This window comes from Scomber japonicus, chromosome 10, assembly GCF_027409825.1.
Source record: "Scomber japonicus isolate fScoJap1 chromosome 10, fScoJap1.pri, whole genome shotgun sequence".
Lineage (NCBI taxonomy): Eukaryota > Metazoa > Chordata > Actinopteri > Scombriformes > Scombridae > Scomber > Scomber japonicus.
Genome location: NC_070587.1, coordinates 10,050,142 through 10,077,971, shown reverse-complemented (window position 1 = coordinate 10,077,971; position 27,830 = coordinate 10,050,142). Strand labels below are relative to the sequence as shown.

The following is a 27,830-nucleotide window of genomic DNA, read 5'->3' as shown; positions in this document are numbered from 1 at the left end:
CCAGGACTATCTCTGTGCCTGGAAAGAAGTGGACTCTGGTAGTCGTCATGAAAAGCTGGGCTCAGTCCTCATGGTTCTCATCCTCTCCTCTTTGTTTGCGTGTGAAGAACCCGAGCTGATGAAAAATGAGACTGAAATTGATAAACTGTCCATAACACTGATATTTTCCTAAAGAAATTGAAGTTAAGTGTAACATGAATATACCTTCCATAGTATGAAGATGATAAGCGCCAATAGCAGCAAACCTCCAATGATGCTACCAATCAAAATCCACAGTGAGATGGGAATTGCTCGGCCCTTCAGCACTTCCAGTACAGTCTAGATGAAAAGAGAGACACAGGGAGAGATTAGGAAAAAAAAAGTTATTCCCATTCTGCCATTCTATATCCTGTAATAGTCTTACCTCTCTCCAGACTGTTCCTGTGCCCAGAGTGATGAGGTTAGTCTCCTGAGCTGCGATGTGATGGACACCTATTATCCTCGCTGACTTGTATTTGGCCTACAGAAGGAGACACAGAAGTGATGAGCAATCTTTGTCTCATAGGGCAGATGAATCTGGCTGAAATGAGCTGTGTGCTGTTGTGTAGCTCACTTTTCTGAAAAAATCATCGTGAACTCTGCGGCTGACACGAATGATTGCAGTCTGGCCTCTCAGAAGTTGCTGGACTTCACACACAACCTCTATACACCACGACCTGCTACAGTTCTAGATATGTAGATTAACACACACACACACACACACACACACACACACACAAGTAAACCACACATTAATACATAGGCTGATGCTGCACATTGTTCAGTAGCTGCCAGGCTGTCGGGGACTCACCAGTATGTCATTCTGCATCATGTCTTCAGGGTGGAGGGGTCGCACATCTTTCTGTCTGGCCTTCAGCTGGGCCAGATCACTCAGCATGCTACAGTTCACTCCTGTAGCCTATGGAGCAATTCAGATTTGTCAGATATGATCTAACACAAAGAGATACAAACACTGAAATAGAGCTACTCACGTTGTATGAAAAGACATCAGTGACAGTCATGAAGACTCGGTCTCCTGCAGCCACAGAGGGCAGAAGTAGCCTCAGCTCCAGATTACTCACAGAGTAACAGCCGAGATTCTGCAGCTGCAACCACAAACAAACAATGTGCTAATTTTGCTTTGTCTTGTTTTTAGAGTGATTGCAAACCACTGACTTTATAGCTTCACAAAACTTGAAGCCAATGTGTTGTATTATCTTTACCCTGAGGTGAGTGTAGAACTCTGGTCCAATTGCTTCTGACACTGTCCGAGTGGGGTGAACCTCATATCGGTTCAAATTAGAGTCACTGCAGGACAAAAAACAGCATGTAAATACACAAGAAAACACAAAAAAACTGAAGAGAGAAGCTAAGATAGATATATATTGTACATGCATACCTGCTAACAAATAGGTCTGGTTCATACTGAACAAAACTCTGCAGCTGAACATTGTTGTCCCCTAAAGTCTCCTCTCTCTCCACACTGTCACTGTAAGAGAACCCAATGGTTAAACTGAGGAGCCTGACTGTGTATTGTGGCGCCAAAATACAATTAAAATCAGTGTTTATTATTGAAGTTTTCAGTATCTGTAAACTGTGCATGGTGTATGAAGACCATGCTGCTTTACCTGGCAGCAATGAGCTTCATCTGGACTCGATTATGCAGAGATGTGCAGCTGAACTCAAACTCCAACATGAAGTTCACCTGCGTGCAAAGAAGAGAACGGCCTGCTGACGTGACACATTTCACCTGGAGGAAGTGAAGTATGAGTGGGCCCAATCGAGAGAATGATGGAGCTATTTCCTCTGCAGTGAACCAACCTTTGACTGGGAGCGAAACACTGGATAGCTGACATTACACAAGTGGCTGTTGGTGCCAAGTGCTGTACACTCAATCTTAAAATGGGCATCCTCCTACAATAAAAGAGAAGAGAGAAGTTGTGTGCATGTAGATACATGTCTAGGGTTTGTTTCACGTGGTGCTGCATGTGTTAAGAGTATATGTTTGTAGTTTACCCTGATGCTGAGGGTGGAGAAGTGCAAGTTGCGTGAATAGTGCAGCGTCAGGCTGGTGTTGTAGGCGTTTTCCAGTCTGTTCTCAAGCTCAACCTCCACTGCCAGACGCCTACGAGGGCTGCGAATCACATAAGGCTTCTGTCTGTGGAGAAAACACAGTGAAAACTCAGAAAATATAACAACTCATATTATTAAATTTGTGTGAAAAGAAAAGAGGGTAGTGGAAAGTCTCAGATCAGTACCTTGTGCCAGAGATGTCCATATGAGCCTGCAGCACCAAGTCTGTTGTGCACACGTCATCCTCACCACAGTCTTTAAAGAATGAGATCTGGAAGGGTATAAGAAGGTTATATTGGGAACAGAGAAAGGAAATGTGATGCAATAAGAAAGGAAGTAATCCACTCTCACTCACATATTTCTTGACAGTGGTAGGCCAGCCCTCATCCAACACCGGACCACTCTCTGTGTTGTTGATCTTAAACCTCAGTGAGAAGCTAATTGGACGGATGTAATCTGCTGTGTCCTGTGACAGACCGGGAAAAAAATGTTAGTGAAGTTCCACTCAGTCTGCCCTGTGTTTGTGTTACAGTGTATGTAGTGTGCTTACAGACACTCACATAGACGTGGAAGGGCAGTTTGTAACAGACAGTCTGTCCTGTGTGCACTCGCACTGCCAGCTGAGTCTGTCGGTGGGAGCTGTCATCAAACAGGGCCCGTGCAGACAATTTCCTGTCATCCAGCATGGCCGACACCCACAGTTCTGGGAAGGGAAGCAGGTAGTCAGGACAGATGGTGAGGGCTGTAAAATTCCCTCACTTGCAGTTTTTGTTATCATTGTAGAGGATTTGGAAGTTTCCAAAGAATGAAGAGCTGTACCAAAGCTGTTGCTGCGTGGTCCGGGGGAGCGGGAGACGGCTGTGAAGCAGGCAGTGGCATTGAGACACGCTGAGTCTCTGCCTCCCCTCTGGCAGGTCTTTTGAATGACATTGATGGAGTGTGGCTGGAAGGACAGACTCACATTGATCTGGACTATGCTTCGAGAGCTGGGGACAGAGGGGACAGTCAAGTAGAATTACATTTTTAGCCATGTGACTCTGCATAAATGTAGCAGCCAGTGAATGATTTTTAACCTGAAATTGAAGATTTTGTCTAATAAAAAAAGGTTAGCTGAGTGATTAATTCAATATTTTATCCAGTTAAAATCTCCTTTCAAATTTCTCTCAGTGATTGAAGCTATAAAATAAAATCAGTGGTAAAAAGGTCCCTCTTTCCTCTCTACACACCTGAGCAGTACAGCGCTGCCCTGTGCTCCCACCGCCAAGTCTATTAGCTCATCTCCATCCAAGTCCAACCGAGCACTCAGACTGCGGCCAAAATACTGCAGGGAGGGGGAAATCAATGACCCTGGAATACGCTGAAAAGTTAAGAGAGAAAACAGAAGTCAGTTTGATTGAATTCAGAAATGCCTCAGTGAGCTTGTGGTTGTAAGAAAAAATGGCAAATACCTGTTTGAAATTATGGTTGATGTAAATACCATCACCGTGGTAGACATAGATTGCCCCTCTGTGTTCGTCCTCCAGTGGGGCCCCTACTAGCAGGTCTGTGAAGCCATCGTGGTTGAGGTCTGGAGCGGCTGCCAGTGCATAACCAAACCTGGCGTCCTGAGACTTTTCCTCTGACTTCAGAGTACCGTTAGATATAAACACCTCCTCCTGGGAGTAAAAGAAAGAAGAGGCAAGGAGGATGAAAGAGTTATAGGTGACAGGATATACTGCAGTGGATTAAAAAGGGATATTATCAGTCTTTCGAGGAAAATTGTTACAAAGGCCTAACAAGAATTTAATAAATGTTATGTATTCTCATAATGATTGCATAATAATCCATAATGAGGAGAATGACCATTCAATTCCTTTCTTACCCCGCTGAGAGTGTAGATGTAGACTCTACCGGCCTCCTTGTTTCCTGAGCCGAGGTACATTGGAGCTGCAACCAGAAGGACATCAGTGATGCCATCCTGGTCGATATCCAACCCACACACCTCGCTGCCATAATAGGATCCAATCTAAAAAACCAGAAACATGTTCTTTCAGCTAAGGCCAGTAGGGGGAGTCATTGCTTTAATCTTTGACTAATAGGATTCCCTCTGTTTTCTGGACTCTACCTGTTCCCCATTGAGGGCCTGTACAATGTCGACATCGCCGTCATTACTGAGTTCAAACAGAATGACTTTGCCTTTGTGCTTGAACCGAGGAGCCCCTGCGACATACAGCCTCCTCCAATCACCAACTATCACAGATGACACTGTGTAACCTGCACACACACACACACCATCATCACCATCATTGTCATCATCATCATTATCATCATTAATATCAAATTGCAATTTTTACTACATTTACTACAAATTTACTACAAACCAACTGTAGTTTCCAAGTTTCTAAGGCTACGTTCACAGTGCAGGCCTTAATGCTCAAATCCAATTTATTGCTCAAATCCAATTTTTTGTTTGGCTGTTCACATTACATTTTTAAATGTGGTTCCAATCTAGATTGGCTAAAACTCCGATTTTGGCTTGCAAGCCGACATTTAGCCCATCTAGATTGGAACCAGATGGCTCTTATGAAGTCTGAACAGTCATAAATCACATGATATCCGATTTTTGTAAACCAGATTGAAACCACCTTTGGGAGGTAGTTTCAAATCTCATTTGGACAGATGTGTCTGAACAGCTCCAAACACTCATATCGGATTTGACTGTCCGTGACGTCTCTCTACGACTCTACGCTACGTCACTCTATGCGACACCAGAAGAGCCATCACACAATACACGCTAGATGACGCCTCCGCTCTGACAACGTTGCCACGGCAACCTGTCAGATTAGTCATTAATGTGGCCCAGTCTGCACAGAGCCAAATCCGATTTGGACACTTACTAAAAACAGTGTGGACAGTCAGGCCTAAAAATCAGATTTGAGAAGGAATCAGATTTGAATCAGATTTGCCTGCAGTGTGAACACAGCCAATGTGTAACCAAACTATCTGCTCTTACAGGTTGCGTTTAGAGTAACTTTATACCAGAGTAGAATAGCATTCAGTTAAATGAGGTGCAAGTGCAGAGGGGTCTGTCAAAGAAACTGAAGGCTTCCATGTCAGAGATTTCCACCAACACATGAATGCACCACTATGGAAGACAGACTTTTCAAATTAGTCTATGTTATACCATGTAGTAACACAATTAGAGTGAGGTCACTCCAAAAAAGTTCAGGGGCATCGTTCCAGGACGCAACAATGTCTGTCCTTTATACGGAGTAACCTTAATATGTGTTAACTTGGTTTCTGACTACACAGTAATCTGTGTTAGTAATGCACTTTGAACTATGTGTTCAGTGGTGTGATATCTGGGTACCAAGATAAGCAGCGTGATTTTTGAGCTCCAGTGGGAACTCGCTCTCGAAAGCCTCTCTGGGTGGCATGATACGTCCGTTGGTCCCCTCCTTCAGCACTCCACCATCCCAGTCATAGGCACCCACCATGCCAAACAGAATGCCATCCTGAGAGAGAGAGCGGTGCAAGGATTAGACGCACAAATGAAAAGCAGACTCACTCAACAAACAGATGAACAACTACAGATCGGACTTACATCCAGTGTGTGCGTGGAGAAGCCAATCTGAGACATCTCCATGTGGAAAGAGCTCTGGTTGTAGCCCAGCGTGCCTAAAGGTGGACAGAAGTCAGTGCTCTTTATCATCATGTTTCTTTGCACACCTCCTCCCTTCCTTCCTCTCCCTCTCAGGACCGGATCTTGATGGCATCATTAGCACCCTCACTTCCCCTGAAGACCACAGGTGGCAGAAATGCTTCACCCTTTCATTTCCTCCTGTCCCTTCCTCTCTAAGTTCCCTTAATATTTAGCAGTGGCATCACTTTTCATCAGCCTTTCTCTCTTGTTCTATTGTGATAGTTACTTTCTCTGCAGGACTACAGTTTATTTTTCATGCAAAAGCAAACCTCCTTCACTCTCTTCTACCCTCTTCTAACTCACATCCTTTTATTTAATTTTCCTTTTCTTTCTCAAGCAGACTACCTTCAGTTTTGGTATCCTCATATTTCTTTCCTTATTTTTATTATTGGTTGATTAATTATTTAATAAACAAATTAAAACTTTCTCAATAAATCCAAAAGTATGACTGGTGAAGTGTTAATCACTTTGTAAGCAGGGAGTCAAATAAAAATGTTCATCATCTTAAATGTGTAATTTATGTTCAGGATGAAGTTGTTTCCTATCATATGATAAAATAACTAACTACTACTGCTAAATTAATTCATTATGAATTTATTATAATGATGACTTGATGAGAGTGCGCTGGTTGACATCAAAACATCTGTGCTTTAAAGGACATGTTCTCATTTTTTTCAAATAGTCAGGAGCCCAAATGAACACTGAAACAGGTTTTTATTGGAATCACTCCTCCTGTTCATACCAACCATTAAAAGATCCCTTCATAAAGCACTTCAAATATAAGTGATGGGGGACAAAATCTCCCTCGTTTAACACAAAGAGATATTCAAAAGTGTGTCTGAAGCAAGTAGATATCTTTCAGATATTTTTCAGTTTTCAAGTTACACTAATTTTTGTGCCAAATTCTCTCTATTTGTTCCTCTCCTTCCACTGCAGCTGAACAGGAAAACACTGTCCATTGAGACACAAAGGGGGAATTTTATACTAAAAAAGACGTAACATGTGGAAGATAACTACTTGATATGACTAACCATCTCTTACATTGCAAGCACATTACGAAGGAATATTTTAATAGTCAGTATGAACTGAACGAATGGTTACAGCAAGCAAAACCTGTGTCAATATTCATTTGGGCACCTGACTATTGTTTTAAGATCGACTTGAAAAATTGTGGACCTATTTGTTAATGCAAAGAATTTGCGGTTTATGTTTATAACTTAAAATAGAATTTCCTAGTATTAATACAGGGACATTACAATGACTTAAAATTAAAGAAATATTCTCACTTGGTCGGACAGTTGGACTGAAAAAATCCCAACTAGAGAATACAGCATACAATAAATGTCTGAATTTTTACGCTTTTGCTTTTTGTGATCAGCAGTATATGTCATCATGTGACAAAGCTATATATAAAACATGGTGGGTTGTTTTAAAGTTATTCCTACTTAAATATATTATATAAATCATGCGGTTTTTAACAGCTGACAGCATCACTTGGCTTTCTTTCTTCTTCTTTTTTAAACCAGTGTATCTTTCATTCATCCTCAGCCTCCATCCTTCAACCACATACCTTCGAGAGTGAAGATGCGGTCTCCCAGGGCATCCACGATGTCATTGAGCGCTGCTTCATCGGTCACATTGAAAAAGTATTTGTCGTCAGGGTCACTGGCAATATACTTTATCTCTTTAATGAACGTCTCAGGGTCCTGCTGCCGACGGATGTAATGACCCAGAACCTGGAGCACAGCATGGGAAAAAGAAAAAAAATGTTTTGAAAAAGGAATAAATGAATAAACAGGCAAGACAACACCTATAAAACATTAAGGGATTAAGTTGGAAGCAAAAAAAGGGGATGAAAGCAAAAAACAGAGAGTATAAACACAGACTTCTTTGGCATTCATCAGAGCAATTACTTCTCCATGTTCCAGAGGGACAGTGAAGATAGAGACATGATAGAGTCTGAGGGAAGAGAGAGCCAGCACCACCCCAACGTAGAGATCCTGAAGTTTGCTGACATGGTACAAATGAAAATATACCCACTTTGCAGCTATGTTGCTGCCTTTGTAATTTACTAGTAATTAAGGAGTACCAAAAGGCAACAAATTGACTGGAAAGCATAAGAAGAGAGGAAATGGGAGCCACCAGAGACTTGTTAATGAAGAGTACAGACCTAGCTGAGAGGTGAAAAGATGAGGCAGAAGTGGCCTAGGGCTTAACACCTGAAGTACAAATGAGAAAATTCCACTAGAGAAACCAAACCCAAAATTTCCCCCTGTGACTCTGGCTGCCAAGCAAACTAAGGAAATCCTCTGTTTTCAAAGGGCAGGAGACGGAGGGAGGGAGACTTGGAGAGGGGTGTAGTGTGTAACATGAAGAGAATCTATGTATAAATATGTACATTAAGATCTTATAGAGACTGACAAACTCTATTTAGGCTGACAACTGACTTTAACATAGTTATGAAAAAGACAGAAAAGAGAAATGGGGATACGTATTGTTAAAATGTAAAGCACATATCCAGGTTTCAGTGATTTATGGAAACAAAACTGTATTTGAATAAGTGAATGTAAGTGTAGATTACACGGCTCTGCATAAACTGCTCCCCCACAAACACACACTTCTACCTCCTGACTTGCACTGATGTAAAAAACACAGTCTGCAGTGACTGTGCTCTTGTTTTGAATTCTCTGCCCTCCCTTGTGAGCCATTTTCACTACTCACACAGACACAACCTACACACACACTAGCAGCAGCAGCAGCAGCAGCAGCAACATGGAGAGCAACATCAAATCATGGCTGCTCTGTCAAGTGGTACTTACCTGTCATCACTTAGATTTTTCAGACAAACACTAGACCACAAAACCCACCTCTTTCTCTCTTGTTTTCTTCATCCAGTTTTGTTTGTTTCTCTTTGAATTCAGGGTTGTGTTTACAGTCTGTACTCTACCTCCTGCCTTTTTTCTCTGACTGTCTGCGACCTTGTCTTGAATTAAACTTTTGTTGACCTGGAATTCTGTTGTGCACATGTCAAACAGTTATAACGGTTATTTAAGCAGTCCACTGTAATTTTACAATAACGACATGCTTTAACACAATTTACGGTTTGCTAAGCTTCAGCCTCTCCCTGCTGCTGCTTTATTTTCTCAGATATCTATATCTGAGGTTCCTACTTCCATCCCAATGCAACTGAAGTGAATGGAATTTCATCTGTAGTGCTCAAAGGATTGAAAAAATACATGTAAAAAAATTCAACCACATATCAGTAATATATCTTTCCAGAAAACTTTGGACAATCCACAAACCTCACATGGAACAGTTTAACTCTGACTATTTATACAGGAGAAAGGGTTTTGGGCTATTTTTGCCTTTATTTTTTAGTGGAGAGTGCAGGAAACGGGGGTAGAAAGAGAGGTATGACGACTAACAAAGGTCCACAGACAAAACCAAACCATGACTGTTGCTATCATGTGGTGTATCGCAACCAGTAAGCTGCCAATGCGCCCCTGTTCTGACATTTTAAATGTAAATTTTGAATGATACAAAAAAGAGAACAAAGAATTCTCTCACCTAATGTATGTTATGTTGGTGTAGAATCGAAGGTCTCAAAAATTTGATTTTATCAACATGGCTTAAAACTACAAGATGTAAGTGAGAAAACACATTATTTTGTAATTGACAGTGTAGTTAATTTCCCATCATGTCCTCTTTTAGACCGTATTAATGACAGAATTAGGAAGAAAAACATTTTGTTGGGATCCGGATCAAACACAACGGTCTGTCGTTTCAGAGGCAGGAGAAACATCCTGAGTACTATTGCTCCCATACATGAAATTCGAAAACATGGTTAGCAACAAGGTACATGCAAACCACATAATTAAAAACATGTTTTAGATAAATTTTAAACCGTACTAATAAAATATTTTGATATTTCAAACCTCACCTTATCAACTATGCAAACATTGTGACTGTTAAGTTTTCAAAGCTAGACTTGTAAACTAAACTTCTCCATCCAAAGCCTGTCAGCATATCTGATCTTCCTGTATGTCTATAGTGCCACTCCTCCATGTTGGTTCTAGTGGCGTCTGAAGGTTTCTCAGCTTCTCTTGTGGTGAAGGGAGGGGTCTGCAACCAGCCCTGCCACCAAGGTCTGTCTGCCCCTCTGACACAAAAAACATTGCACCGCTCAGTGTGTTTCTGTCTGCTGAGGGGGGCGGGTGGGGCTGGAAAGGAAGAGTTTTTGTTCCCGCTTGGTTATTTTAGTTGACCCAAGGGGTTCATTTGGTACTGTTATTTTTGGGTACAGTGGCGGTGGTATTGTGTGGTTGCTTGAGGGAAAGTATGGTCATCGTACCACTTTCTCGCAATGTGTGAGGAATGTCAGGTATGCTCGACCCACACCCCGCTGATAATGTAGGTTAGTTGATAAAAATTAGGATTATACTGTAATTCAGATGTCTTAAATCATACAATGTGTGTGTGTGTTCCTGTTTTAATACTTTCTGACTCAACGGTTTACTGATTAAGGGAATGTTTTCCAAATGTTGAGAGACCATTTTGATGCTAACTATGGAATATGTTTGCCAAATGTTGAGAAACCGTTATGAGGCTATCTATGGAAATGTCTGTCAGTTATGGGAGGTGGCTGAGACAGCCCAGGTAGAGAACATCGTATCTAGTGGGCTTCACTTGTATATACTCACAGCAATAGCGTATCTGGTGATGTTTCTGCTCGTGCATTCCTCCAGAGCGTCTGGTAGCTCCTCCCCATCATGTGACTCTCCATCTGTCACTACGATCATCACCTTGGTGGCGCCCTCTCTCGCCCCACGCTCAGCACTGAATGCCTCCGTGCTACAAAGAAAAGAAAGAACACTTTCTCATTCTGTCGTACTGCTTTACTAAAAACAAAAATCTTGAATCGAGACATACTCGCAAACTAGAGAGAATGAAAAATGAAGGAGAGAGTGCAAAATAAAAAGAGTGAAAGGACCTGAGGGAGAGGAAGGATACCAGGGAGTTCCAGTCATTTGGTTTCCTAAAATCTCAAATAAGCACCACCTATAAAATAATATACAATTTCAAGTGCTTCACTGAGAAAATGAATAGCTAGTGAAACACTGAGACATTGGATATGAGATCCCATCAAGTACGATATAAATGGTCCACATCGCAGCTGGACCATTCCACAACTATGTTTATCAGTCATACTTGACACACATACATTAGCTGGCAGGTTTTTCTATTTGGTCATCGCCTGCAGTGTACATGTGTCACTGCACATAGCGACCGCATCTGTGCATTCCCATCCGCTTTTGCCATGATACAGAGAGGAAACTTAAATGACAAACACACATGAACAGACCAAAGCCGCACCCAGTTTGTCTGCAGGAAACCTGTTCTCAGTAAGACGTGCTTTAAGCAATCAATGGGGTTGGTAAGCCTCAGACCAAAACACACACACATATGCACGCATGCACGCGCATACACACAGAACTGGGGAGGGTAGTCACTGCAAGTGAACTCAGTCATTTTCAGGCCTAACTCCAGCCCTTGCCTAAATATAACATTGTGGTCAGCCGCAAGAAACTCAGAGTTAAAAACAACTGTTTCCCCGTATGCAGTCTGCAAATTACATAGGGTGCAGAGAGGAGAGAGGAAAAGAGAAGAGAGAAGTGGAAGGAAAATAAAGGAGACAAACAAATGTGATGAGTTAAAGATTTAATGATTTGGAAAGATGAGAAATGACATGTGGTAGAAAGGTAACCTACAAGAAGCCTGTAAAGAATGAAAAACTAGCTATAGAAGAAGGAGAGGGACAGAAATAACCACTGCAACAACTGAAAAGGTGATAAAGAGGTCTAGAATGCAACATGAAAGCACTAAAGGAATGATAAAATACACTAAATTGAAGCCAAACAACGGAGAAGTACAAATCCTGCTCTGATGTGGTAAGATTATGTGACTTATACAGTGAAGTAAAACTGAAATAAGAGGGAGAAACAAAAGAAAAGAGGAGGGAAAAGAGAAAGAAATGATGAAGAAATGAAAAGGCAGACATAAATAGGTAAAAAGTGAAGAAAGAATAAAAATGAAAGGCAGAAGGCACAGATTTATCAAGATGAAAGAAACAACAAGATGGGAAAGAGGGAAGGGGAGATGAAAGAAGAGAGAAAGTGAGTGGAGCTAATTGGGAGGCTGGATCGTATTTACAACCCATTTTATGGAGTCACAGCAGTGTGGTAATGACACAGTGCAGCGGTCTATGTGTGTGTATGTGTATGTGTGTGTATGTGTGTGTGTGTGTGTGTGTGTGTGGGTGGGTGACTCTGTGTGTCTCAGACGGGTGGAGCAATATAAAATCAGTGGCTCATCCAATTGTAGACGCTTGTTTGATGTTGATGCATCAGTCTGCCATCTACTCTGCACTGCTACGGTAAAAATCTGCAGCTCCTTACTGTCATTGAGATGTCGACATTACACAGTGCCCTCCAGGATGTGTCAAAATATACTTACTATTTTTGGTACCTGTGTGTACAAGTCATCCAGTATTTGCGGTGTCCAGTGTATGACTGCAGAGTTACGTCAACCTTTTATAAGCAAATTCAAGTCTTTTATTGGTCTGAATGGTGACCACCAAAACGACACAGCATTTTCATTACATTACACTAATTTGGCGGATGTTTTTGTCCAAAGCAACACTTTTTTTTGTCCACACACACACATATTGTGAGCAATGTGGGGGTCAGTATCTTTCTCAAGTTCCTCCTTTGAGAGCAACACTATATTTTTAAAGCTGAGATCAAGCCTTCTCCAAGCAGAGTATGGAGTTACTTTTGCATCTTTATTATGCCATCAAAATGAAAAGGTTTTTCAATTTGTGATCAAAACTGTGAATCAAAACTTTTTGAAAAAAGTTTTGCTTGCTGTTGAGCTGAATTTTGTGGTGGGACCTACACTGAAAAATGTAATACACATATCTATTGGCCTCAAACAGAGTGACAGCTTGGCGACAAGTCCATGTAGACCCTTAGCAAAAAAGTAGTATACTTATTATATACTAAAACTGAGGCAGTATACTTGAAGTTTACTTTTTATATACTATATTTTATATACTTAATTATAGTATAGTGAAGTATACTTGGCTTATACTGAAAAATATAAAGAAAGACTTTAAAGTCTAAGACAAAGTACATTAATACTAAGACTTACACTTATACTTTAATACTAAAGCTTATACTTGTATTTTAGTATACGTTTTACTTCTTTCTGCCACAAAGTACTAATACTTAGTATATCTTGATCCAGGTACAGAATAAGGTCAAGTCATTGACTCGTGCTTACATTTAATTTAGCAGAATAGAAATGTCATTACTCACATTTGCTTTGAGGTATTACCCCTGTTATAAACTTATATGTTCAAGATCATATAGTATATAACTAGTACAATGGCAGTATATAGAAGAGTGTACTTGTGGTATACTTTAAGTATACTTCAATAAACTAAAATGTGGACTAGAAGTATATACCTAGTACACTAGTAGTATATAGATGAGTGTACTTGTTGTATACTTGAAAGTGTACGTTTGTAAACTTATAAAGTATACTTAAAGTATACTTTACTTTTATAAAATGTTCCAATTTAGTCCAAAGAGGTATTAAATTAGTATACTTTCTAGTACACTACAAGTGCATGGTCCGTAGTATACTTGCTATACTTATACTTACACTCAAGCATACTTAATACAATGAACTTCAAGTATGCTACTTTTTGCTCAGGGGAAGACAGGGCAGGAGAGGAGGAGACAGATCATCAATTTGCAGGTATGATTACACAGAACTCCATCTTAGTAATATCAAGTTGTTGATTTTGAACTGGTGCATGTAGATTGCTTTTGTTTACTGATCTGTGACATTGTATTATTTTGCCAGCCTGTAATAAAAAGTCCACTGATTCAGCTGAAACTGATATGTTGCATGTAATGGGTTTGAGTTTAAACAATGTCAAGTTTATACAGAAAATAAAAAAGAAAAGGAAATCCTTTTCTTTTTTATTTCCTATATAAACATGAGTTGTGTCAATCTATTCATACGTCTTAGTAAAAGCAAACAAGGGTATTTCCCAAAATGTCAATCTATGCCTTCTCAAAATATTCCATGCCATGCCTCCATGTTGTGTTGTTGGTCACCCCCCCCCTCCCCCCACCCTTATGTTCACAGTTCGTACTGTAATACCAATTTATACTGTAATCCCAGTCATTTGTTCTTAAGCTTTTTTTCGACTTGGGTGTCTTCACTTTTAATTTATTTTCTTCACTCATCAATACAATTTTATGTAATTTGTGTATCGAGTTATTTGGTGAGCTTATTTTCTACTGACTTGGGTGAGCTAAAACTACAATTATTTCACCATCTTCCCAGAAGTCCCAGATTGTCAAGTCTCTAGTCATTTGGAATATGCAGTGCAGACATGAAGTCAACTTTTGAGTCCTCGTTTTTGTGACCGAAGTGCAACTCGAGAACAAGTCTTTAGAGATCTGGAGAGGATGAGGACATGGTTAGGGTAAAGGTTAAAGGTCAAACATGCAGTAGCAAGGGTTAAAGTTGAAAGTTGAAGCTTGTGGGTAAGGGAATAAATGCAGTCAATGTTGATCTTTTAAGTATAGAAATACAGACATGACTATGCTTGAGTGCATGTGAGTGTAAATGAGCGAGCTCCTGTGTGTGTGTGTGTGTGTGTGTGTGTGTGTGTGTGTGTGTGTGTGTGTGTGTGTGTGTGTGTGTGTGTGTGTACGTGTGTAGGTGTTCAGCAGTGCCTATGTGTACTGTACGTGTCAGTGTGTATTTTTACAGCTGTAGGAGTGCTACTTGGCTGACCAGGCTGGGTCAGACTGTGCCACACCTGCAGCCTTGCTGAGCCAGCAGCCAGCTAGTCCAGCTCAGCTAATCTTGCTGTTTTCCTACCCCATCACTTTCCTGCCCTGTGCCAACCCTGTTATCTCTCCATCTGTGTGTGTATGTGGGAGTGAGAGTGCATATGTTTAAATAAATATCAAATTAAAGCTGTTTTTTTCTCTTCCTTTTTCTGTAATGAGTAAATCTATTAATGGTGTTTTCACCATCTGACAAGGAAAGGTAGCAACAGTAAAAGGTACAGAGTGGAGAGAGTGTGTAGTAAGGTTGTCTGGATTTCCCGTCACTGATGTTTTAAGACCACATTTACACTATTTTACTGGCTCCATTTTCCAGTGACTGCTTTTCAACTACCTTTAAAGTGTTCCTCTAAACCTCTCTAATTTTTACCTTTAAATGTACCAGAAAACAGGAACTAATTACCTGTGTGTGCCTGTTTGTGTGTGTGTGTGTGCATGTGCGTGCGTGTGTGTGCGTGCATGTGTGTGCAGAAGTTGAACACCTCTCCAACAGACACATTCCAAGATGGAGGTCATGGCCACACATCAGGCCTGGGTGTGGTGCTCTATGTGGGTATGACTTTAATAAAGCAGGAATTTTATTTTTGTTATCTAAAAAGATATTTTAAGACTTAGAGGTTTGCACTCAGTCACTCACCCTCAACCTATAGAGCTGTTTCTTTAGACTTGGGTTACCGGCTGGGACACCCCCAACATATTTTATTAAGACAAGTCATGAAGGTGATGACAGACTAACAGTATGGTCAGGAGTAAGTTAAAGGAGCGTTGTCTACACATTTCATCATGATTTTATCAATTCAGTTCAGTTCAGTTGCTTTTATTGTCCCCTAAGAGAAACTTGACTTGCAGAATATGTGATTCTGCAAGACAGACAAATCACAAGCAACAATCAAGTCTGGCTGAATTGAAACCTCTAAGAAAATAATTTAAAACTGTGATTCAGTATTGTGCAAATTTAACAGGGTTATCGCTCTGGGGACAAAGGAGTTTCTGGTCCTGTTACATTTGTAAAATGGAAGTCTAAATCTCCGGCCAGAGGGGAGAGTCTCAAAGTTGCAGTGGAGGGGGTGGCTTGCACAGTCTAGTATAGACCCAGCTTTATTGAGGACCTGCTTCTCAAAGATGGCTGTCAGAGAAGTCTGCGGGGTTCCAATAAGCTTTTGGTTTTTATCCAAATGGGCCACATTGTGAAGGTCGCTGGTAAGCTTATTGCTCTAAGTAACTGTGGATAAGATTACTTGCACTTCCAAAAACACTATACATACATATGAATAACATAATTCACAGTGTGGGCCCTACTAGACACTGTAAACATTACATTGACATATTATTAGGTTTTTATGGCGAATATGTTCTCAAACTGTTGCTTATTTACACATCTAACAGATACAAAACAACATTAGCAGTGGTGTTTGTTGTCTCTACCTATTAAAGTCCATATTTACTCCCCTTTCAGCTCTGTTCTTGTCTTCTTTCACTCCTAATGCAGAAATATGTCTCTTAAGCAGCTTAATGCTTGACTGTGAATGTTAAATGGATTGCACTTACAACAGTTTTCTAATCTTCCGACCACTCAAAGCGCTTTACAATACATGTCAAAATTCACACTCCTTTCACGCACATATTCATATGCTGAAGCTGAGCCTGCCATGCAAGGTATCACCCTGCTCCCCTGGATTTCATTTAATGGAACATTTACACACTCACACACCACTGGTGCAGCCATCAGGAGCACTTTGGGATTCAGCATCATGCCTAGGGACACTTCGACATGTGGACAGGTGGAGCTGGGGATTGAACCACCTATTTTCCAATCAATGGATGACCCACTCTACCTCCTGTTCTGTGTTCAGCTGCTAGTTGCTAACCTTGTCTGCTCTTTTGTGCTTAAAATATTTGGTTAGTTACATCAGGCCTGTGTAAAACAGCTAAGTTGTGGGCAATTAAACCAAAACAACAATATAAAAGACACTAAAAAGCTGTGTAAAGCTTTGTGGGACTGTAGACATAAAAAATGGATTAAATCAGCTTTAAGTACTCCATGTCACATTGTTAAATTTTAAAAATTTAAGTCTGATTTATGTTATAAATCAAAAGTAGCCTGATGGGATTATCCTGGAGTATATCATTAGAGAGAGGCACAGATTAAAGAACACAGAAATAATTTTCATTACAACTATAAATTATACAATGATATATTTAGAGAAAACCTCTAAGAATGTTACACATATGTATAAACAGCCAGATAGTATGCAGCGATCAAGCCAATAACAGTGAGGTAACAGTGATTGACAAGCCTACCAGGCCATTTGGATGGCATATGCAGTGCGCGTCTCTCGTCCCTCCTGCCGGCTGATGTTCTTGGCGGCCTCGACCACCTCCTGTGTGGTCTGGTAGTCTTTCAGGGACCACTCGTGGACTGCTACCTCGCCATACTGCAGTATACCAACCTGAATATACATGCACGAACACACACATTAACACACAAGCATTGTAATAATGCCATATGTTCATGATTGAGCTGGCACATAGTTGTGGAAAGCAACATCTGAGACTTGTGTTTCTGGGGCGAGCTATCTCTTTAAGTACCAATCCAGCTCTTAAAGCAAACACTGCACTTGGGGAATTTTTGAATTCATTCAAAAACCAGAGGTATTTCCTCTTCACCTCACATTGCCTGCTACCCCTCACCCCCCACCACACTCCCTTTTCAAGACCTAAACCCCCTCTCACTCTTCTTGTTGTTTAGCCCAGAATAATGTCCCCTGATCCACTTCAACCCTCCTCCTCAACCTCAAGCGAGCCTGGCTCATGTCCCTTTACATTACTAGAGCAATTCATTCTGTTCATATTTGCCAACTGGTTCTTTATATTTGTCATTCTGAGCATGTTTTCACTCAAAACTTGTCTCACTGCTCACACTTTGCACGCAAACCCCAGCCCTACTCTGGGCAGCAAAGGGGGGTCGAGAGATTTAAGTGGGAGATGAAACTCAATTTCAAACCCACAAGTTTCCATTACTAATGTAAATTATATTTAAAGGCAGTGCAAATACACATTGACTTTCACCTGCATCTGGTCTGAGCTGATGTGGAACTTGCTGAGGATGTTGCTGAGGAAGTTCTGGACCTCATACCAGGGGTAGATACTGTTGGAGCCATCCAGTACGATTATGATATCCATGTATGTGGAGCATCCTGTCACATATGGGAGTTTTAAAATATTTGGTTGGTTACATCAGGCCTGTGTAACATGTGTCTTTGCCTCAGTGTGTGTTTGTGTGCAAACATATTATTACTTTGTGCTGTTGGAGCGATGGTCTCCCTTGGTTCTAGATCATCACTGACGGAGGCACAGATGCCGGTGCTGAACATAGACGTACCACACTCTTGGGACCACAGAGGGGCACATGCCTGCCAAAACACACACGCACACCAATTCATCAGCATCTGTTTTTCAGGAGCGTCTACAGTCAATTTGTACAGTATATATTTTGAAGTATTTGAGTTTGTCTGGCTGTTATGAAAGGTTTTGAGCATGTAGATAACTGTGGCTGGGTGACCCACGTATAGACACTGAAAAAAAGACTAAATGAGAGCAGGCAAGGAGCAAAGAGAAAACAAGTCATGAGAGGGAGTAAGTCATGGAAAAACTACAATAGTGTGGTTTGGGGGACAGAAGAATAAAGGGGGGACTATTGTTGACATGTTGGCAGTCACTGTTGTCATGAGTGGTTTAACAGAGCTGGAACACCAGACCAGTAAAGCAATTTAAATCTGATTGCGCTAAATGAAGGAGGGCGGGTGTGGGGTGGTGGGGTGGGGTATCACATAAAAATATTTCTGTCTTCAAAGTATGCCGTTTATTTGGGTTTCATACCAAGAGGAAGGAATAAGGAGGAGAGTGCGGAGAGAGGAGAGCTGTTGGAAAGATAAAAGAGAAACTTATGCACAGAGTTGAGAAACAAAAGAGCTCGGAGACTGAAAGTGGGGTGAAATGGGGGAAGAATGAGGGAAAGAGAAACATCCTGGTTTTGCTCGCCCTGTCATTACAGATGGGTCTATCTAAAGGCACACAGACAGGCAGAGAAGAAGGGATGGAGAGATGGATGAGAAAAAGGAATGAGGGAAAAGACGGAGAGAAGTGAGAGAGGTGCTATGGCTTTTGGTAGGTCTGTCATTAACAAAGGGCCGGAGACGCATTCCGTTCCTGTTATAGACCTGACCACTGGGGTTAAGATAAACACACACATACACTCTCTCTCTCTCTCTCTCTCTCTAAAACTACGTTGGCTAGCGTTCGTGAACTGTACACGACTCCACACCCGAAGTAGCAGTAAAAACCTGGCAGACACAAGAACACGCAAGCACACTTGCTTAACACACACCCACACATACACATACGAACACACACACACATAGACTCAAACACAAAGAGAATCCTGAACACACTAATTTACGCACACTCAAGCACACACAGTATTTTTTCTGTAACCCAGAAGCCTCGGATTGGAGAAATCAGGATTAGACAGCAACAGCAATACAAGTATAAGTGTGTGTGTCAGTCAGAGCAGAAGAGTTAAGACTTTACTGCTCTGACATTTGACTTAAGACATTTTTACTTTGGCATGAGAACTAAAACATTCAAGTACCAAATGTGTCCCTGGTACATTCACAAAAATGGAACATAAATAAAATGCAAAGACACACTTTTCGCATATTTAATTATTCAGCCTATGCATTGATAATATAGTTTATTCAACTGACATTATTATGTGAATGCATAATATGTACACTGTTGATATTTGAAATGTCAGCACAGCAGGGAGTGGGGAGTGACGATAATTACTTCCCCCTAAAGGGACTGTAGACTCAGAGCGTCCAGGTGGAAGCCTTGGGGAGGAGAGGAAATGGCTTTTGAGATGCTATATGAACTAGAGCCGCAACGATTAATCAAGTAGCTGATCCACAAAAAAAGTATCTGATTCTGATGTCTATTGATCATTTATTTCTTCTTTAATCATGTTTTAAGTATAAATGCCAAAAATGTTGTGGTCCTAGTTTCTCTAAAGTGAGTATTGGCTGTCTTTCACTGTTTTATATAGGAAACTTGTACCAGATGTTTCTCGCTATTTTCGGTCACTAGATTAATCAAGGAATAAACAAAACAAACAAGAGATTACCTGATCATTAAAATTACCATTAGTTTGAGCACAGTTTAATATTAACAACAGCAATCGCAGTGTCAGCATTGCTTTCAGGTGAGCTGTATGGAAACAGGCATGAGAGCTAAAGGATAAGAGCTCTGTCTAAAACTTAAGATAACCACAAAAAAACACAACATAACAAGTGGAGAATTCGCTATAATCATGGCAGGGATTACAACAGCTGCCAGGACAATACTTAAATTATGGATAACACCCAAACCCGCTGAACTGAAAGAGTGGGTAGACATTATAATAAATAGCTTCATACAAACTTATGCTCAACAGGAACAATAGAAACAAGAATAAGGCACCAATCTGGGACTTGTTCTGGACTCACATCGCACTGCCTGATGAGCTTGCAGCGTGAATACCTGAGTGTATCCAACATTATAATCTACTGTGTGGATATTCTACCTTTTTTTATTTATTTTTTGTTTTTTACGCCACTGATGGTCCATGTAGTACGTATCACAAGAAATGTCTCACAATGCAAAATGTTGTACTGTCAAACACCAAAGAGAAAATTATGGAAGCGTATTGCATTCACTTGAATAAAAAAAAAAACGTTTTTTCTGAGTAATTTATTTTCTGGTCTGTTTTTCGAGGTAATTATTTCTGTTTTTCGTGGTAATTATTTTCTCTGAATTATCGAGATATTTCGCGAGAACAGCCAACCTGCAAGTGACTCCCATCTATGGTGACTCCTGCTCCGCACATATGCCCAGTTTCTGAGCTTTTTGGTGGGACTCTGTCTTTTGACCAATAAATGCAATTAGAGAGAGAAAAGGCAAAGAGGGAGGAAGATATATAATAATAATATATATAAATAGCAATACCATCTATATGACTTAAAGACAGGACAATCTCCCAGTGTCTTAAACCCAGATCAAAGTAAAACTTGATTAAACTAAACAAACAGGTCATGTTTGCTTCCATTACATCGAGCTCTCAATAAAGAGTGAATGTGTCCAATGTTTTGAATGCCCTCTAAACTCAGAAAAAAAATAGCCCGAAAAACAGAAAAGAAAGAAATTACTCAGAAAATCTGAAAAAATTCCCCCAAAAAACCAAGCATAAAAATAAATTACTCTGGAAAACAGAAAAAAATACTCAGAAAAACAGAAATAATTACCTCGAAAAACAGACCAAAAAATAAATTACTCAGAAAAAACGGATTTCTTTTCTTTTTATTCAAGTGAATGCAATAAGCTTCCGTAGAAAAGGAATAAAAACTTGAATTATAAAAAAAGATAACCACAAAAAAGGATGCTTTCGATATATGTTGCAGTAGAGGAAGTATGACAGAAAAGTGTAGCAGTGAACTCAGGCTGACTTTCTGAGATAGCTTAAATGGGGGCTTTGTTTTCTTTATCTAAAAGACACTATTTACAACATTGTTGAAAGGAAAACGTCCTAAAGTCATGTCCTTTTAATTGTGGACATTCAGTACTTACCTTACTTTAACGTGTAATTGACTTTTGAAGATTTGTGACTTGACTTAAGTTATTTCCAAATTATTTAAAAAATCTATGGTGCTTAGTTACATAAATAATCAGTCTCTGTGCAGGACATTGTAAATCTGCGTATGAATCTCAACAAGGTATCCAGGAAGTGAGGGATCAACGAACCACACGTGGTCAAATAAAAACACACCAATGGAGCTGATTCACTCATATTCTGTCAAACAAACACAACCTGGTCTCGCCACATCCCTTCTAGCTCCCACACACAACCCCTGTAGCCACATAGCAAAAATAAAAAGCCTTGTTTTGAGGAGTGGAGGCGACATACCAGGAAGCCATCAGGTGAGTCTGGCGTGAGAGTCATTCCCAGGTGAGAATTCCTCAGGTTTTTAGATACGTTCTGGAGAGCAGATTCACCTGACAGACAGAAAGATAGACCAGTTTAGCATCAGGTAACAAATACATTTGATGTATTCAGGGTAATCCCTGTCTCTTACCTAGATTCACTTTGATGCAGTTTGAGTTCTTCTCCTCCCCCACAACACATTTGTACACATCTCCTTTCCTGTTATTGGGTGGCCCGTCCCAGGGAGCACCAACCAGCATTCTTCAACAGAGTAACATTTAACCGGTCAATTATTATCAAAATATCATCTTGCAACCAATTTCGAGTAAGAATTTTAAGAACTGTTTAATTATTTGTGTCACTTTCTTTGTCTCTCTTTCACACACACATTCTCACACACAAACTTACGATTTCTCTCCATCTGCTTCATGCTGTAAAACAGAGAAACCAAACAGAGCATCCTCTGGACCAGTGAAGATGCGTGGATGCTTTACATCTATGTTGAAACACTGACACAACCCTGGAAGACATAACAAAAAGATTATTAAACATATGACAGTTTATATTAACAATTAGAACACATAATTGGTGTTCCCTTAAATGACCAGTGGATCAGTCATTAAAAATAACTCATGCACTACAGACAAACTTTGTTCAATCTCACATAACCTTATTTAAAAATCATAGTGAAGACCCTTAAGTTTCCAAAGGTACCAAATCAATTACACTAAATTTTGCGGAAATGTGTATGACTTGATTTCTAAAACATTTCCAAGTCCTGGACATTTGGACACTTAACAAACACAGATTCTTATATTTCACTCACTGTGTACAGCATATAGTTTCAGTAAAAAGTTGGAACAAACCGATACAGAACATATACAGTATGTGACACCTTGACCTTAGAGCTACTTTTTAGAACTGGGTTAAAAAAGTACTCAAAATTGAAAGTAATTGGCAAAAACAATATTTATCAGCCGTTAAAATCTGTAAAAAGCATGCAAAACATAGAGCAGGAGACTGCAAGTAAACAACTGTAGTAACTACAGTAACAACAGTCAGATAATTATTTTTCCTCTCAGCTTTGGGACGGGGAGATGGGAGGGGGTTAGAGGATGGATAAACAGAACGACCAAAGGCAACCTCTGAGGAAAAAGGGAGTTCAGTCTAAGGGGAAGAGAGACGAGAGGGGAGAGAAGAGGCAAGGCAGGGAAGGGTGTGGGTTAGAAAAACTATGGAGTATAGTGAGCCTCCTGTTATGACACACAAGCCTGCCCTTCATACAGAGAGAGAGAGGTAAAGGAGACACAGAGAGGACTGCAACATGGTAGTCAGACAGTTACTGAGTTGTGAGCATTTATGTGTAAACTGGAGCATGAAAACACATCCCAACTGGCAAATATATAAAGTTAAATTATTGTACAACTACATAAATGTTTCCTGTCAGGTTATAAGTGAAACGGAATGAATTATTGTAGTAAATGAGGACCTTTTTACACTTAGATCTCAATATTTGCGATACATTTAGGGTTAATTAACTCGACCAAAGTGAAATTTGTAGGTATGTTTTACCAGCTGTTTAATGTGCTGCAGCTTAATAGCTAATTAGCTAATCAGCTTAATTAATCTAGCCTGCTAACTGATGTTAGTGCACGTTTCCCCACTGAATGTTTGTTTGGTTCAGCAAGCTGAGGAGCACGACAAAACATGTGTTCATGTTTGTAAGTCAGAAAAGAAGGACACTTTAGCAGGAAAGCTAGCGTGATTTGTTGTTCAGAGTCTGTGGCTTTTGTGTTGTGTAGCAGGATGCTGCCAGGCTCAGTGTGACCGTCTGATCAGCTTATGGTCTAAATTTGATTTGCTGTATCGAAGGGGAATGCAGCTATGTAGGCAGATGATAGAGTAATATTTTATCAAAACAATACTGGGGGACACCATCATGAAATCAAAGAAAATATAAAACTCTCACAGTTTCGTTTTTATGTATGCAAATGCATGAGAATGACCATTGAAGTGAATCTGAATCTGAATCTGACAAGTGATATGTAGGACAAGTATATAAAAAGATAATTTACAAGAAAAATATAAATGATCAGCTATGATATGTAACATTAATGGAGCATAGTGCTCACTATACACTATACAACAAACATTTCTCACTATTCACATTCATGTCAGTGTTGTTCACTACCAAGGCTCCCTCCACCATCCCGACCTCCTCCTTATGTGCTTTGCTATTGTTGATTTAACTACGTTTTAATGTTTATGTATGTTTACTGCAGGGGAATTTGTTCTTTCAGAAGACTCCTCATGGCTAATTCTTTGAGATCCCCGTCAATGAGCAGAACCTCATTTCCAAGAGTTGTGTGATGTGTTTAGTTTTGATTGACATCTATTGAAACTCACACTGGTCAGAGAAAATTATTACACAATTACCACAACTGAACAAAATTTTAAAACACTCTAATTAGATCCACATTATTTCCTTTTTGAGTAGAAGTGTTTGCTGCCGTTGTCAGCAACCAAAAGGAAGTAGACTATCTTAGCTACAGTATTTCACCTAAATTAAAGAGCATCATCGTGTAGTATCTTTATTTCAGTCTCAGAAAGACTGTGCTACTCTTGACAGTTGGTATTTAACTTGCCCCATTTGTGTATCTACTGTATGTTATTTGTTGCCCTGAAAAGCAGGGTGTGATGAATGTGTTTTGTTAAACGGGGAGTTTCAAAATAAATGACTCGCAATTTAGCAGCATCCAGGGCGGCAAATCTACAGTAACTCTTCTACTGTACATAACATAGTGACTTCAACAGAGAAAAGTAGTCCAGGAACAGGAACAGGACCAGAATACTGCTGCAGTGATTATACACCAGCTACTCACACACTTGTGTACTGATACTTTCTCACAAATACACACTGGCTCACACAGACAGTAAACTCAGCCAGGTCAATCAGAGGGGGCTTCCACTTGGCTTTGAGAGGGAAACTAGATATGCTCTCTGTTTCTGTTCCATCCCTGCTCCTGTCTCTCTCACATACTGTAATTTCTTTTACCTGCTCTTTCACTTTTCCTTGCAGCTGTTTTTGTCAGTCATGTTTTCTTCTGTTTCTTGCACCCAGAATGACCGGCCATGGGAGTGGGAGTGTCTGCATCATCTACTGGCCAACTATAGAGACAAACTCCAGCTTTCAACTACTTTCTGCTCATCTTGCAGATCTGTGTGAGCTTCCCGTACTTCTACATCCAAACCTCAAGTGATTCTGATGAGTTTGAGCCATCTCTCTGATTCTACACAGATGTTTAATACACCAATGGGAACAGTGCGTAGGCAAGTATAGGAGTAATTTCTCAACACTAAAGCTTCATTTTTTATGGCCACAAAGAATAAAAATCCATCTATCCAGCCTTGTTTTAACAAGTTATTCTCTCCCATGCTCTCCCACCAGTGCTCAATTACACTTGGTGCAGTAAAAACTTCTGTCTTTTCTTGTGGCAGCATTGCCCGCCGTCTCCGTTTCCAAATTACTTTCCACAACAAACCAGGCCTCTGATAACCCCATGCTACTGATTTTCTCATCATCCTCCCATTTCACTCATTCTCTGATAAACCATAAATTTACCCTTTCTTTTTTTACCCCCTCTCCTATATCACATATATAAACACACACACATACAAGCACTGTAACTCTACCACAAGGCCCCCGCTTGCTCTCCTCAGTCCCTCTGATTCCCTCAAACAGTGCCATCATTCCCTGTTTTCCCTGTGCTATCCTCTCTATTCTGGTTCCATTTTCACTCGGGTTTATATATGACACTGTACCGCAGCCTGTCTGACAGCCCATCACCATGACAACTAGCTCCAAACATTTATTAAGCCAAACTGGGTCCAGATTGTCTCAACCACATGTTCGGCTCTGGGCGCTACCGCTGCTGCTGGATGTGTATGGTTGTTATTGAGTTTCTATGTCTATATGTACATTAACTTGACACTACAATGTTTTGGAAACTATAGAAAAATATCAGAACTTACAGCAACTGGACTAACATAAATGATTCTGGTTTTCTGCCTTTTTGATTGACGTCCCTTGACTTATAGCACCTTTGTGAAATGTCCTGCAGTACAGATGGACTGTCTGTCTTTCTGTCTTTCTATCATCTTTATTAAACTGACTCACAATGTTTCCCATGCATCCCACTCATTCACCTCTTCTCACCCTCTTTCACAGATTTTCTCTCCATTATCTCAATCATTTTCTGTTCTCATCTCTGTCACCCTCTCGTGGGGAATGGGGGTGGACGAAGAGTAAGGGGGGAGTAGAAATGAATGTCAGCAAATGATGGGAGGGTAAAAATTTAGAAAAAAAAAACAGAAGAGGGAAGATAGCTGGGAGAATAATAGCAAGAATTTATGAATGGCCACACATGAAAAACACACGCACATGTACACACACCTGTCTTCGACATCTCAGTAAAGCATAGAAGAGTGTAACAGACATGGGATGCCTGCTGACCACATCAGGGGAGCTCTGCTGAAACCATTAACATTACACACATACTCACTCACCTACATGCTTCTGTATGACACAAGTTCAACCCAGAAAACTCTCACACACATGCAAGAACACTTATGCACACATAAGCTACAAAACAAATTAAAGGCAGTGAAAAAGTTACCCCGTACATGCTTGATTTAAACAGATAATGGGGGGTAATGTGTCGCGCCTGCAACATTTGACTGCTGGCATGTGTAAATAAGTTGCTGTGTATGTGTTTATATGTATGTGGTGTCAGTGAACTCAACACTTCCTTAGCTTCTGGACCAGAAGCACTTTGCATCGCATAAAAACTAGCGCCATGTACAGTATAATTGCGCTCTAGTTTACAATCTAAAATGTGGCACCAATGCCAACATCTCAATCTACAGATTAACTATAGATTAGAGTCTGTGTGTGCGATTGAGAGCAGGTAACATGCCTTGCACAACATAATCTCTCAGCCTATTGATCTCACTTTATTTCATGGCTGTGTGCAGTTAAACCGATGCTTATCTGCTGTATAAACACTCAGTTTTGGAAGACAACAATGGTCTTTTTCTTCGGTTTCTTGCCGGTTAGCAGGAATGACTCAATGAGGTGTGTGAGGCCACAGCAAACATGAGTACCGGAGGGGATCTGATGTTCATGCTCCATGGAGAAACACACACATGGTGGAGACACCTTATTAGGGGGAACTTTAGACATCAAGTCTAAAAGATGGAAATGGCTGATAGGGCCGCTGAGGTTGAGTTACGCAGCTGCCAGGGTCAGAACATGTCAGCTGTAAGAGGAGATGAACCAGTAACCTTTTGGCAGAGGATATATGCAAGCATCTCTGATGGATCCCAACAGTAAACATTTTCTGGTAGCTGAAGGACTCCAGTGTAAATGAAATATTTCCTCTTTACCGGCATCACTGATAAATTTAGTAAAGACCCGGACTTTGAACCAGGAACCGTCAGTTTCTTGGATCCACGCACAACTTCCTACACCTTTGATCTGTTTGGCAAATGCAGTTTGGCCATATGTTATAATTCTCTGCATTCTCTGCTGCTCTCCTCCTTACTATCATGTTAGGAATGTCTTCATGGTCAGTCGCTTACTGTCACACAGAACAAAGCTCTCTGGGACTCAGGGAGGCACGTGTGACGCTTTTAGTCACACATGCCTGTCTGTTAAAGTGCAAAAGTTGAGAGGGGTTAATGTCCATATCACCCAGTGAAGAAGTGAAGGATGGTAGGAGAGCAAATGGGCAGTGAAGACGCATCAATCATGGACATGTTGTCGACTTTACAAAGTTCACAATTTAGTCTTTAGGATCAGTGCATGAACAATTTGCCAATAATCATTCATTAGTTTCATCTTATTTGAAACATGTTTAACAAAGAAATGAACTTTGGAAATGTAAAAAAAAAAAGAAAAGTAAAATAGAATCCCAAATGCTACTGAAAAACTGGCTAAGTTAGTTCTTACCTTTAAGAAAGAGGATGAACTCCAGGCACAACAGGTATTTACGCAGCTCCATTTATGAAAACGAATGAAAGGAGAGTCTCTGCTCAATTTTTTTCTCTGTTT

General features: G+C 40.4%; 1 protein-coding gene across 1 annotated transcript; it reads right to left on the bottom strand.

Moving 5' to 3' along the window:
* Positions 1-50: 50 nt before the first annotated feature.
* Positions 51-27,780, bottom strand: itga10 (integrin, alpha 10). Its single transcript, XM_053326711.1, has 30 exons — positions 27,729-27,780; positions 22,127-22,238; positions 21,870-21,979; positions 21,701-21,789; positions 18,002-18,116; positions 17,773-17,900; positions 17,005-17,153; positions 10,474-10,624; positions 7,344-7,509; positions 5,675-5,748; positions 5,441-5,585; positions 4,196-4,344; positions 3,953-4,096; positions 3,540-3,746; positions 3,318-3,448; positions 2,911-3,077; positions 2,652-2,794; positions 2,447-2,557; positions 2,277-2,362; positions 2,035-2,176; positions 1,840-1,932; positions 1,647-1,723; positions 1,418-1,507; positions 1,242-1,326; positions 1,011-1,124; positions 830-937; positions 593-706; positions 404-499; positions 205-318; positions 51-115 (listed from the first exon to the last, which is right to left on the bottom strand). The coding sequence occupies exons 1-30, from the start codon at positions 27,778-27,780 to the stop codon at positions 62-64; spliced, it is 3,516 nt and encodes a 1,171-aa protein (XP_053182686.1). The 3' UTR covers positions 51-61.
* Between the last annotated feature and the right edge of the window lie 50 nt (positions 27,781-27,830).